Raw genomic sequence first — 13772 nt, forward strand, 5'->3', positions numbered from 1 at the left:
AGTACTAGTAGTAGTAATAGCAGTAGTCGTAGTAATAGTAGTAATAGTAGTAGTAGTAATAGCAGCAGTAGTAGTAATAGTAGTAGTAGTAATAGCAGTAGTAGTAGTAATAGTAGTAGTAGTAGTACTAGTAGTAGTATGCCTTAGGGATGAGGTTAGATGTTTCCAGGAGATAGAGCAGAAGCTTCACCCATCATTCATTTCACAAATACCTCATGAAGCATTTTCTATGAGCCACACACACTGTGCTAGGCACTGCTGATACAAAATCCCTGCCCTGGCCGGGCACGGTAGTTCACACCTGTAATCCCAGCACTTTGGGAGGCCAAGGTGGGAAGATCACTTGAGGCCAGGAGTTTAAGACCAGCGTGGACAACATAGCAAGACCCCACCTCGACAAAAAAATTTTTTTAATTAGGCCGGGAGCAGTAGTTCATGCCTGTAATCCCAGCACTTTAGGAGGCCAAGACAGGCGGATCACAAGGTCAAGAGATCGAGACCATCTTGGCCAACATGGTGAAACCCCGTCTCTACTAAAATACAAAATTAGCTGGGTGTGGTGCCATGTGCCTGTAGTCCCAGCTACTCAGGAGGCTGAGGCAGGAGAATCACTTGAACCCAGGAGGTGGAGGTTGCAGTGAGCCGAGATTGCGCCACTGCACTCCAGCTTGGCGGCAGAGCAAGACTCCGTCTAAAAAAAGACAAAAAATTTTTAAAATTAGCCAAGTGTTGTGGTTAGTGCCTGTGGTCCTAGCTACTCGGGAGGCCAAAGTGGGAGGATGGCTTGAACCTAAGAGGTCAAGGCTGAAGTGAGCTATGACTGTCACAGCACTGCACGCCAGCCTGGGAGAAAGAATAAGACCCTGTTTCTTAAAAAAAAAAAAAAAAAAAAAGGATCTTTTAGGCACACCTGACCATGTGACCTTTTACAGGTAGTGGCTCCCCACTGTTTTGGTGAGGCTCAGGCGATCCTCCCACCTCAGCCTCCCTGGTAGCTGAGACCACAGCAAGTGTCACCATGCCCAGCAGTTTATCCCAAACAGCTGCTTTTCCTCTGGGGGTCTAGAATGTTGGTATGTGCTAGGCAGAAGATGTCTACACAACCAGCCCCCAGTAAGAATTTGGGGCACAGAATCTCTAGTACACCCCACTATGAGACAACCTTTTTTTTTTTTTTTCAAGAGACAGGGTCTCACTCTGTCACCCAGGCTGGAGTGGTGCAATCATAGCTTCCTGCAGCCTCAAACTCTTGGGCTTAGGATCTGCTTTTTTCTACCCTTTAGCACCTTGTCACCATCAGACCTCCTGAGATCAAGCCATCCTCCCACCTCAGCCTCCCGAGTAGCTGGGACTACAGGCACGTACCACTATGCCCAACTAATTTTTTGAATTTATTATAGAGATGGGGTCTTGCTCTGTTGTCCAGGCTAGTCTCAAACTCCTGGCCTCAACTCCTGATCCTCCCACCTTGGCCTCCCAAAGTACTGGGATTACAGGCATGAGCCACCATGCCCAGCCCAGTAGATAACTCTTGACATGTGTGGTCACAGTTGGATCCTGAAAGAACCACGTGTGCTCAGTGTGATTCTACTGGGAAGCTTGCACCCAGTTTCCTCCAGACACCAGACCACACACCTTCTCCCCGTGTTGACCTTGCTTGGCACCTTTTCACTGTAATGCATCACAGCCGTGAAGGTGCCTCTGTGCTGAGTCCTGTGAGATATTCTAGTGAATCATCAAACCTAGAGATGAACTTGGGGACCCCGACAATAAGTCTCCCTCTAAACAATAGAAAGAGAGCCCCAAATGAAGACACATGCCATAAATTAGGGTTGGCAGATAAAACAGAGAGTTCCCAGTTGAATTTGAATTTCAGACAAATATATTTTTCAGTATAAATATGTCCCAATTATAGATAAACAAAAAGTTTTATCAGAAGTATGTCCCAAATGCTGCATGAGACATAGTTATCCTTAAATATTTATTTATTGTTTATTTTATATTTAAACCTAACTAGGCTTTTTTTTTTTTTTTTTTTTTTTGAGACAGGGTCTCAGAGTCTTATTCTGTTGTCCAGGCTGGAGTGCAGTGGCATGATCTTGGCTCACTGCAACTTCTGCCTACCGGGTTCAAGTGATTCTCCTACCTCAGCCTCCCAAGTAGCTGGGATTATAGGTACTCACCACCATGTCTAGGTAATTTTTTTGTATTTTTAGTAGAGACAGGGTTTCACCATGTTGGTCAGGCTGTTCTCAAACTCCTGACCTCAAATGATCAGCCTGCCTTGGCCTCCCAAAGTGCTGGGATTATAAGCGTGAGCCACAGTGCCCGACCTTAACTAGGCATCTTATATCTTTATTTGCTAAATTTGGCAACCACAAGGAGACTTGGGCACCCTCACATAAAAAGAGAGAAAGAAGGCAAGGAAGAGAGCCAGAGAGCACAAGTTTGCTCCTGGAGAGTGTACCTTCCTCCCTTTTGGCCTGCTCTTCGAATTCATTGCGGTCATTCAGCTTGACAAGCAGGAAGGACTTGAGCCTGCTCTCATGGGCATAGAGACGCTCCAGCTCTCGGATCTCCAGGTTGTACTGAGAGATGTCCTTCTTCTGGCGGTCCTTCATGGCAGCCATTCGAGCCATGGCCTCCACCCTGGGCAAAAGGTACAGAGCCTGAGCATCTGAGGCTCCTCCTCTCTGCTTTCCTTTCCCTGCCAGTCCAGAAGGCCTTCCTGCCTAGACAATGACTATCACTTTTACTAATCATAATGATTTCTGGTTGTGTAAAAACAACCCTCCTTACCTGAACAACCAGAGTTGTAAGCTCTAGATCACTCCCAGAAATGATTTTCCTATCATTATCATCATCATTGCCTTCAGCATCACCATCATCATCATCACCACCACCATTACCACCATCACCATCACTACTATCATCACCATTATCACCATCACTACCATCACCATCATCACTGTCACCATCATCACCACCACCATCACCGTTATCACCACTGTCATCACCACCATCACCATCACCACCCACCACCACTATAACCATCATCACCCTCATCATCCATCCACCATCACCATTATCACCACTATCATCACCACCATCACCATGACCACCCCACCACCACTATAACCATCCTCGCCCTCATCACCACCATCACCATTATCATCACTATCATCACCACCATAACCATCACCACCCACTACCACTATAACCATCATCACCCTCATTATCCATCCATCACCATTATCATCACTATCATCACCACCATCACCATCACCACCCCACCACCACTATAACCATCATCCCCCTTATCACCACCATCACCATTATCATCACTATCACCACCACCATCACCATCACCACTCCATCACAATTATCACCACTATCATCACCACCATCACCATCGCCACCCCACCACCACTACAACCATCATCACCCTCATCACCACCATCACCATTATCATCACTATCACCACCACCATCACCATCACTATCACCATTATCATCACCACCACCATCATCACAATCATTACCATCACCATTACCATCACCACCACCATCATTATCACTATCATTACCATGACCACCATCACCATCATCACCACCACCACCACTGCCATCACCACTATCATCATCACCATTATCACCATCATCACTACCATCACCATCATCACTGTCACCATATCATCCTCACCACCATCACCATTATCACCACTATCACCATCATCACCACCACCACCATCACCATCATCATCACCACCACCATCACCATCATCACCACCACCATCACCACCACCATTACCACTATCATCACCACTATCATCACCACCATCACCATCACCACCACCATCACCACATCACAACCATCACCATCCTCATCACCACCATCACCATCATCATCACCATTACCACCACCATCACCATCATTACCATAACCACCACCACCATTACTACCATCATCATCACCATTATCACCATCATCACTACCATCACCAACATCATCACTGTCACCATCATCATCCTTACCACCATGATCACCATTATCACCATTATCATCACCACCATCACCACCACCACCATCATCATCCCCATTATCACCGTCATTACTATGACCACCATCACCATCATCACCACCACCACGATCGCCACCTCACCGTCATCATCATCACCTTCCTAATCACCACTATCATCACCATCATCACCACCATCACCACCATCACCATCATCATCACCACCACCACCATCATTATCACCACCACCATCATCATCATCACCATCATTACCATCACCATTATCACCATCATCACCATGATTACCATCACCATCATCATTATATTCCTAATCACCACTATCATCCCCATCATCATTGCCATCACCATCATCACCACCACCATCACCACAGTCATTATCATTACCATCACCATTATCACCATCATCACCATCATTATCATCACCACCACCATCACCACTTATCAATTACTGTGTCCCAGGCACTACCTTACATTTATATATCATTTAATCCTCTTCACCATCTAAAGAACTCCTACAGCCGGGCAAGGTGGCGGGCGCCTGTAGTCCCAGCTACTCGGGAGGCTGAGGCAGGAGAATGGTGTGAACCCGGGAGGCAGAGCTTGCAGTGAGCTGAGATCCGGCCACTGCACTCCAGCCCCGGCGGCAGAGTGAGACTCCGTCTCAAAAAAAAAAAAAAAAAAAAAAAAAAAAAAACTCCCCAAAAAATATAGTAGTGATGAAACCAGGATTTAAACCCAGATCTGTCTGACTCTAAAGCCTATGCCCTTCACAGTCAAACTATATGCCTTTTGCTCCTACGAGTGTGAGGCCAGCAGAGACCCAGATTGAGAAAGATCCCCTTGGACTAGAGGCAGGGGCACTTGGAGGAGATGGCACAGCACAGAGGTCTGAATCTCAACTTCACCACAATCCCACTTACCTGGATCTCAGGTAGGCATTTTAGCATCTCTAAGCCTCCATGTCCTAGTCTGTAAAATGGGGATAATAACTCCTAGGGCAGTTGTGAGAGTTAAAGCAATACCCACTAGAGTACCTAGCATCATGCCTGGCACACAGTCAGTGTTCAGAATTATTACTACTATGATTTAAGATTCCCCAACACATAAGGACCAGGGGCAGTGGTGGCCCAGAGTAGAAAGCTAGATGTTCAGCAAGGGGCTAAGAGACCTCACTGCCCCTGGACCTATCACCAGCCCACCTCTGCTCATAGGCCTGAGAAGATTGCTCAATGGCCACGTTCATGGTTTTCTTCTGCATCAACAGGCACCGCTGGAGCTGCTGGTAGACATTGTCATAAGCAGCCTTCTCAAATCGTAGGTCTTCAATCTCCTTCCGGAGCTTGGCATTAGTGGTCAGCATCTTGTCAAAGTGAACAGTGACCTGTTGAAAAGGCCATGCTTCAAAACAGGTCTCATTTCTGGGGTGTAAGACAAGGTTCCAGAAGGTACCTGGAAGACTGTCAGGTCTTTGCCCCATCTCATTCCCAAGGGCCATGGAAGAGTGGTTGGAGCACTAGGCAAGAGGTTCAACTGGTTGGAGTCAGTTGAGTGGCCCACCAACTGGCTAAGGGCCCTTTAGTGGATCCTTTTTACTGTATCTCAAATTCCTCAACTACTTTTAGATCTAACTTCCAGTTTTAGGCAATTAACAGAGGAGAGGGGAACAAGCTAAATGACACCATAGGAAATAATAAGCCAAACTGAGAAGGTATTAATAGAACTTTCTACAGGACAAGTGACTTGGACTCTTCAACAAATTGATAGCATGAAAAAAAAATGGGGTGGGGCTGTTTTCATGCAGGGTTTCTCAAACTCAGCATCACTGGCACTTTGGGCTGGATGATTCTTTGCAACAGGGGGCTGTCCTATGCTTTGTGGGATATTAAATACCCCCTACATTCAGGTGGCACCCTCACCTCCAACCCTGTTATGACAACCAACAGTGTCTCCCTTTGGAGACAACGTCCCTTTGGAGGCAAAATCACCCCCAATTACTGAGCCTTAAAAAAGGAGACTCTGCCGTTTGCCACAACATGGATGAAACTGGAGGACATTATGCTAAGTGAAATAAGCCAGACGCAGAAAGAAAAATATTGCATGATCTCATTTATATGTGGACTCTAAACAAAAAACAAGTCAAGGCTGGGTGCAGTGGTTCACGCCTGTAATCCCAGCACTTTGGGAGGCTGAGGCAGGTGGATTACCTGAGGTCAGGAGTTTGAGACCAGTCTGGCCAACATGGTGAAACCCCATCTCTACTAAAATACAAAATTAGACAGGCATGGTGGTGGGCACCTGTAATCTCAGCTACTTGGGAGGCTGAGGCAGGAGAATCGCTTGAACCTGGGAGGTAGAAGTCGTAGTGAGCCGAGATCACACCACTGCACTCTAGCTTGGGTGACAGCATGAGACTCAGTCTAAAAAAAAAAGGCCGGGTGTGGTGGCTCATGCCTGTAATCCCAGCACTTTAGGAGGCCGAGGCGGGCGGATTACGAGGTCAGGAGATCGAGACCATCCTGGCTAACACAGTGAAACCCCGTCTGTACTAAAGAACACAAAAAATTAACTGGGCATAGTGGCAAGCACCTATAGTCCCAGCTACTTGGGAGGCTGAGGCAGGAGAATGGCGTGAACCCAGGAGGCAGAGGTTGCAGTGAGCCGAGATTGTGCCACTGCACTCCAGCCTGGGCGACAGAGCGAGACTCCGTCTCAAAAAACAAAACAAAACAAAAAAGAGGCAAATATACAGAGATAGAGAATAAAAAAGTGGTTACCAGGGGCAGGTGGGGTGAGGGGGAAAGGGAGCAGGGAGACAGAGGTCAGAGGATAGCAAGTAGCAGATATAGAGGATGAGCAAGTCTAGAGCCCTAAGGTACCACATGAGGACTCCAGGGACTCTAACTGTACTGTATTTGGGGTGGGTGCAGTGGTTCATGCCTGTAATCGCAACACTTTGGGAGACCAAGATGGGTGGATCACCTGAAGTCAGGCATTTGAGACCAACATGGTGAAACCCTGTCTCTACTAAAAATACAAAAAATTAGCTGGGCGTGGAGGTGGGCACCTGTAATCCCAGCTACTCGGGAGGCTGAGGCAGGAGAATCGCTTGAACCTGGGAGGCAAAGGTTGTGGTGAGCCAAGATCGTGCCACTGCACTCCACCCTGGGGGACAGAGCCAGATTCTGTCTCAAAAAAAAAAAAAAAAAATTATACTGTATTTTGGATTCCTGCTAATGCGCAGATTTTAGAGGTTCTTGTCACAAAAACAAAAATGGGTAACTATGTGAGATAAGAGATATGTTAACTTGCTTCACTATAATAACCACTTTAATATCTATATGTATCCAATAATATATTATACACCTTAAATATACACAGTAGAATTTAGTTTTTATTTTTATGAAATAGGGTCTCGCTCTGTCAACCAGCTGGAATAAAGTGGTGCAATCACAGGCTCAAGCGATCCTCCCATCTCAGCCTCCCGAGCAGCTAGAACTACAGGTGCAGACCACCATGCTGGGCTATTTTTTTGTATTTTTAGTAGAGACAGGGTTTCACCATGTTGCCCAGGCTGGTCTCGAACTCCTGGGCTCAAATGATCCTCCCATCTCAGCCTCCCAAAGTGCTTGGATTATAGGTGTGAGCCACCACACCCAGTCTTTTTCTTTAATAAAATAATTTTTTAAATTTTTTAAAAAGACCATGTGAAGTGCTCCCATAAGCATTGAGAAGAAACAACTCCAAAAAAATATTCCTAACAGCAAAGGGATTTAATTTCTTTGGAGGTTTTCAAAGTATGTTCTAAGAAACATTTGGTTTCTGTAGGGCCAACACCGGGGTAAAGCAAGTGAGGCAACCGGGGCATGAAATTTAAGGAGGCACTCTCTCTCAGGTGCCAGCCCTGTGATTCCTCAAGCCTGAGCAGGAGAACCTCCTAAAATGTTGCATCCTGAGCTCTTTGCTTGCTTCTGCTAGTCTCAGCTCTGGGTGTTCCTGAGTGTGTCCACAGCCACCACACAAGGTAGGGGAGTTCCTAGGAGCAGAGCATTCTTATTCTATCTTTGCATCCTCCATTTCCTCTTGGGAAGTTATCAGTTATTTGCTGTTTACTGTGAATTTTGCTCCAGGACTGTAGGCATACTATCTATCCTCTAACTGTGGGGGGGAAAGACCTGACCTAGGGGGAGGACTCTCAGGCCCCACTGAGTAGGTGGAGGATATTTAGGACCATGGGGTACTCTGAGACCCCGAAATCACCTTTAGAGTTGGCTGCCTAACCTTTTTCTTTTCTTTCTTTCTTTTTTTTTTTTTCTGAGACAGGTTCTCACTCTGTCATCCAGATCCAGACTGGAGTGCAGTGGCACCATCTCGGCTCACTGCAAACTCCGCCTCCTAGATTCAAGAAATTCACCTGCCTCAGCCTCCCAAGTAGCTGGGATTACAGGCATGCATCATCATGCCCAGCTAATTTTTATTTTTTATTTTTTTGTATTTTTAGTAGAGGCGGGGTTTCACCATGGTAGCCAGGCTGGTCTCAAACTCCTGACCTCAAATGATCCACCCACCCTGGCCTCCCAAATTGCTGGGATTACAGACATGAGTTACCACACCAGGCCAGCTGCCTAACCTATTAAAAGGTACAATCACACCTGGTTAGGGATGAAGGGAAGAGGGGACCAGTTTGAGATGCAAAAAACAGACCTCTCAGAAATATAAAAAGGGAACATTACTACAGATCTTATGGAAAAACTACAAGGGATATACTAGGAACAACTATATACCAACAGATTAGGATAATTAAGACGAAATAGACAAATTCCTAGAAAGACACAAACTACTGAAATTGATTTGAGGAGAATAGAACATCTGAATAGACTTAGAACAAAAAAGCAGACCTCTGAGGCTGCAGTGAGCCATGATCATGCCACTGCACTCCAGCCTGGGTGACAGAGTGAGACTCTGTCTCAGAAAAAAAAAAAAAAAATTGTACCTATAGACAAGTCATCATTAAATCATGCATGCATTTAGTAACTCATTCAATCAACAGACATTTGCTGAGGCATTAAACACCATGCCAAGCATTAAATCTATGATTCTTAACCAATGGGACCTTCAGTCTTTCTGGGTTTGCTGATAATGGTACAGATGCCTGAACCTACGCCCTGGAGGTTCTGATTTGGTGAATCCGAAGGGGATCCAAGAATCTGTATTTTTAACACATATCCTGGGAATCCTGAGGCACAGCTGCAAATCACTGGGCATGGATATTAAAAAGACACTGCCCTGTCCTTCAGCAGCAACTTGGGGAGGCAGACAGAGACCAGATCCAATTAGCTGCCACCATGCCTGGTCAAAGCCTGGGGGTCAAAGTCTGGGGGAAGCTAGGAGCTTTGTTTAGTGAGGGAATGACAGGCTTTCCTCCAAAGCCATTCACTTTCTCTCTCTAGTAGCTCACATGGGAGCTACAGTTTCACAAACCAGACTGGAATGCGTTGTTTGTCCCTGCCTGTCATTCCTTCTCCACTCTTTTTGCTTTTCCAGGGGAACCACCTCTCCTCTAATCCACATATTTTGGATAGGGCTGCCCTTCCCTGACTTGGGGAGGCAGTGGGTGGATCTGGGAGAGAGGGGCCCCAGGGTAGCCATGTGACTCAGGCCCACGTATTTCATTCTTCTGACCACTGTGATTGGTTCAGAAATGGGCACATGACCCAAGTTGGCCCAGTGGGAACTCTCCCCAGAATATGTGATTAAACTCTTAGGAAAAAGATGTTTCATTTCTACTAGCATTTGTTCACACTGGGGGCTACCCAAAATGAAATCCACTCAGAGGAGAGATGGACAGAGAATATGTCTTAAAGACATGTATAGAGCACCTAGATCCAGCTATGCCTGAAGGCCCCACTTCCTCTTCTGGATCTTTCAATTCTATGACAAACACGTTCCCCTTTTTGCTTAAGCCAGATTGCAATTTAGGGAACCCTGCTTAATACAAAAGTAACTGTAGGTTGAGGGTGATCAGTGTCACCTTTCCCATTATCAAGTTATGCATATCTATGCCGACTAATTCTTAGAGACAACACCACCAACAAAAAGGCACTGGCTATGACAGAGGCATGAGCAGCTTGTCACGGAGGAGGAAGGTCTAACTAATGCTGCTTTGGTAATGGGTAATATTTGAGCTGCTTCTTGAAAACAAACAGGAAGTTTGGGGCAGAGAACTAAGAGTAGGCATCCCAGGTAGGTTGGGGGATTCGGGTAAGGGTTTGAGGGGATAACCGCATTTGCTAAGGTGGACGGTAAATCCTAAAGGCTTCCTGGCCTTTGTGTCCATTAGTTCACCTGCTCCTGAGTCAACCAGGAGCTAATGACTGGGCAGACGTCATTCTTTGCTCTGAGCAAAGTCGGGCAGAGCTGTTTGCAGAGCTGCAGAGAACACCTTACATACGAGATTCAAACGGGTTTCCAAAATGTGAATCTGTTTCTGCAGTTTCCGGGGTTATTGGCCTCCTGCATTTTGTGAAAATCTGTTTTGGTTTGCGATTTTTTTTTCCATCTGAACAATCTGAAAAAAAAAGAGAGAGAGAGAGAGAGAAATTCCAGCTGTGTTAGCATCTGTATGGGTACCAGTTCTACAGTTCACTAACTGAAGTGTGCTCAGACAAAAACTGCAATGTTTTTTCCTATAAATGGAATTTTAACTTATCTCTTGGATGCCTCCTCAATTAGACTTAATCTTAGCCAGTCTGGGGTACAATGAAGCAATCTGGAGATCTGCTGTCACCTGTGCATGTAAATATCACTCACCTGTGACATTTATATACATTGACATACATTCTGCCTACCCAAAGCCATGGTTTCCAGCAGAAATGACATCGTCCTCCTCCGAGGGGCTTTCTATAACCTTGGAGAAGTGATTTTTTGGCTCTTGCAATGATGAAGGCACTAGTGACATGTAATGGGTGGGTCACGAGAGGTCACATACCCTGCAACATGTGAGAGAGCACCAGGCATCCAAGACTTATCCTCCATCCTTGTGATTTCCCAGTGCCCCTCTGGACATTACGTAGATGAGAGACCTCCTTATATTTTGTTTTTCTTTTGAGACTTTCTTTTCTTTTTTTGAGACAGGGCCTCACTCTGTCGCCCAGGCTGGAGTGCAGTGGCACAATCTCGGCTCACCACAACCTCCACCTTCCAGGTTCAAGCGATTCTCCTACCTCAGTCTCTCGAGTAACTGGGACTAAAGGCATGCACCACCATGCCTGTCTAATTTTTTTGTATTTTTAGCACAGATGGGGTTTTGCCATGTTGGCCAGCCTGGTTTTGAACTCCTGGCCTCAAGTGATTCACTTGCCTCAACATCCCAAAGTGCTGGGATTACAGGCATGAGCCACTGTGCCTGGTTCCTTTTCCACATCTGGTCAAAAAAGATAGTTTGATTCTAGGTACAGAAAATTTGGCCAGCATTTTGGGAGGCCAAGGTGGGAGTATCACTTGAGCCCAGGAATTTGAGACCAGCCTGGACAACAAAGTGAGACCCCCATCTCTACAAAAAAATCTAAAAATAGTCAGGCATGGTGGCATGCACCTACAGTCTCAGCTACTTGAGAGGCTGAGACAGGAGGATCACTTGAGCCTGGGAGGTCAAAGCTGCAGTGAGCCATGATTGCGTCACTGCACTCCAGCCTGAACGGAGCAAGACCCTATCTTAAAAAACAAACAAACAAACAAAAGAAAAACAACTATCTTTTCTATGTACACACACAGAATTTTCCATTCAATTCTAATAGACACTGAATTATCCGGGACTGTAGTCACTGTATCAATTCAGATTTTTCTTTGATTTGTTTGTAACTTTACTAAGAGTTGGTCACCATTCTGAAAATCACATCACCAGCACAGCCTGAATCATGTTCTTCGAGTTGTGGATACAGTCGGCCTGCATCTGTCTGCAGTGTGTATAATGTTTGGCGATTCTGCCTATCAGTACAGGCCTCTGACTGCAGTTTTTAGGCCAGGGGTCTGCAAACTCCAGCCTGTGGCCAAATCTGGCCCACTACCTGTTTTTGTCAATAAAGTTTTATTGAAACCCAGCCATGCCTATTCATTTATGTATTGTCTATGACTGCCCTCAAGCTACAAAGGCACAGCTAAGGACTTGTAACAGAGACCATGTGGCCCACAAGGCCAAAATATTCACTATCTTGTTCCCTGCAGAAACAGTTTGCTGGCCCTGTTCTAGGTAAGTCAGATGAGGACATTCATGCATTAAAATAAATATCATTTTAGTACAAATAACTTTTATTTCTTCTTTATATTATAATTAAGGCATCATATTGATTTTAAAGCATAAGTAAAGGGAAAATATTCTATCATTTATGGATTTCATTTCAGGATTGTAAAGGGATAATTATTTGCTGTTGAAAAAGGGTGTTGGCAGACATAATGTTGAATGAAAAAAGCCAGTTATAAAGTGCATATCCCAGAAGAGGTGATTTAGATGCAATTCTATATGCAGACAAAACAAAGTTATGATGCCAGAGATCAGGATGAGGTTCCTTGGGGGTGGTTTGTGAAAGAGACCAAGGAAGTCTTCTGGATGCTGCAATAATCTACCTCTTGATCTTGGTGATGATTACATGAGTGTATACTTAAGTATCAGTTCATTGAGCTGTATCCTTAAGGCATGTGCATCTCACCATGTGTAATTAACAACTCAGTGGAAGAAGAAAGGAAAGGAGGAAGAAAGAAAGGAAAAGAAATGGGTGTTAGAGGCCGGGCATGGTGGCTCATGCCTGTAACCCCAGCACTTTGGGAGACTGAGATGGGTGGATCACTTGAGGCCAACATGGTGAAACCCTATCTCTCTTTTTTTTTTTTTTTTTTTTGAGATGGAGTCTTTGCTTTGTCACTCAGGCTGGAGTGCGGTGGCACAATCTTAGCTCACTGCAACCTCCATCTCCTGGGTTCATGCAATTCCCCTGCCTCAGCCTCCCAAGTAACTGGGATTACAGGCACTATCACCTGCTCTGAAGGCAGGCCCGCTCCCACGAGAGTTGGGCCTGCAGTCCTCCAGCTCCAGCTCCCCATCAAGGGAAGCTGTGGCATTAGCATTTCCTGGTGGCTCTCATGATTACATTCAGAGTTGGATTTCCTTTGGAGTCTTTATGTCAGATGCTGCTTTTGTGATGCTGGGAGTCATTCAGCCTCTGCCCAATGGAAGACATTCTCCAAGGCTGTGGCTGGTGGAGAATTGTATTCCCTAAGCAAGATGCTGTCTTCCCATCAGCTTATTAACTATTTTGCGAGGAAGGCCAGGTAGGGCCTGGGGAGTCCCCACCTCCAGTGACCTCCTGTGAGAACAAGGCTTTGCCCATGGAGGGTGAGCATAGGAGGGAGGGATTCTGGGACCTTCCACCCTGGAATGAAATTGGGCAAAGACGGTTTGCACTGGGCAGTGAGCCCCAGAAACTTCTGAGGACCCCACACTGTGCTGCCTTTTCCTAATGCTTCTAAAGACCCATGGCACCAGGTCTTCTTCAATTCATCTCTTTATTCCCTTTATTGCCTCCTTGGTCATCTTTCAGTCATTTATTCATTCACCAGTGTTTATTAAACATCTGCTCTGGTGCCAGAGAGCAGGGGTGGGTGATCACAATAATCAGGACAGAGGGTCTCTGCCCTCCGAGAACTTACATTCTAGGACTGGAAACAAGCCACGAAGGGGGCG

General features: G+C 45.8%; 1 protein-coding gene across 1 annotated transcript in view; it reads right to left on the reverse strand.

Moving 5' to 3' along the window:
• The window catches only part of CCDC63 (coiled-coil domain containing 63), a 56738-nt gene that overhangs the window by 25214 nt on the left and 17752 nt on the right, over window positions 1–13772 (reverse strand). The window contains 3 exon segments of the mRNA XM_017847438.1: window positions 2468–2649; window positions 5239–5420; window positions 10488–10604. Of these exon segments, the coding sequence (XP_017702927.1) occupies window positions 2468–2649; window positions 5239–5420; window positions 10488–10604 (481 nt within the window).

Source organism: Rhinopithecus bieti, unplaced genomic scaffold (genome assembly GCF_001698545.2).
Source record: "Rhinopithecus bieti isolate Rb0 unplaced genomic scaffold, ASM169854v2 scaffold_947, whole genome shotgun sequence".
NCBI classification, from domain to species: domain Eukaryota; kingdom Metazoa; phylum Chordata; class Mammalia; order Primates; family Cercopithecidae; genus Rhinopithecus; species Rhinopithecus bieti.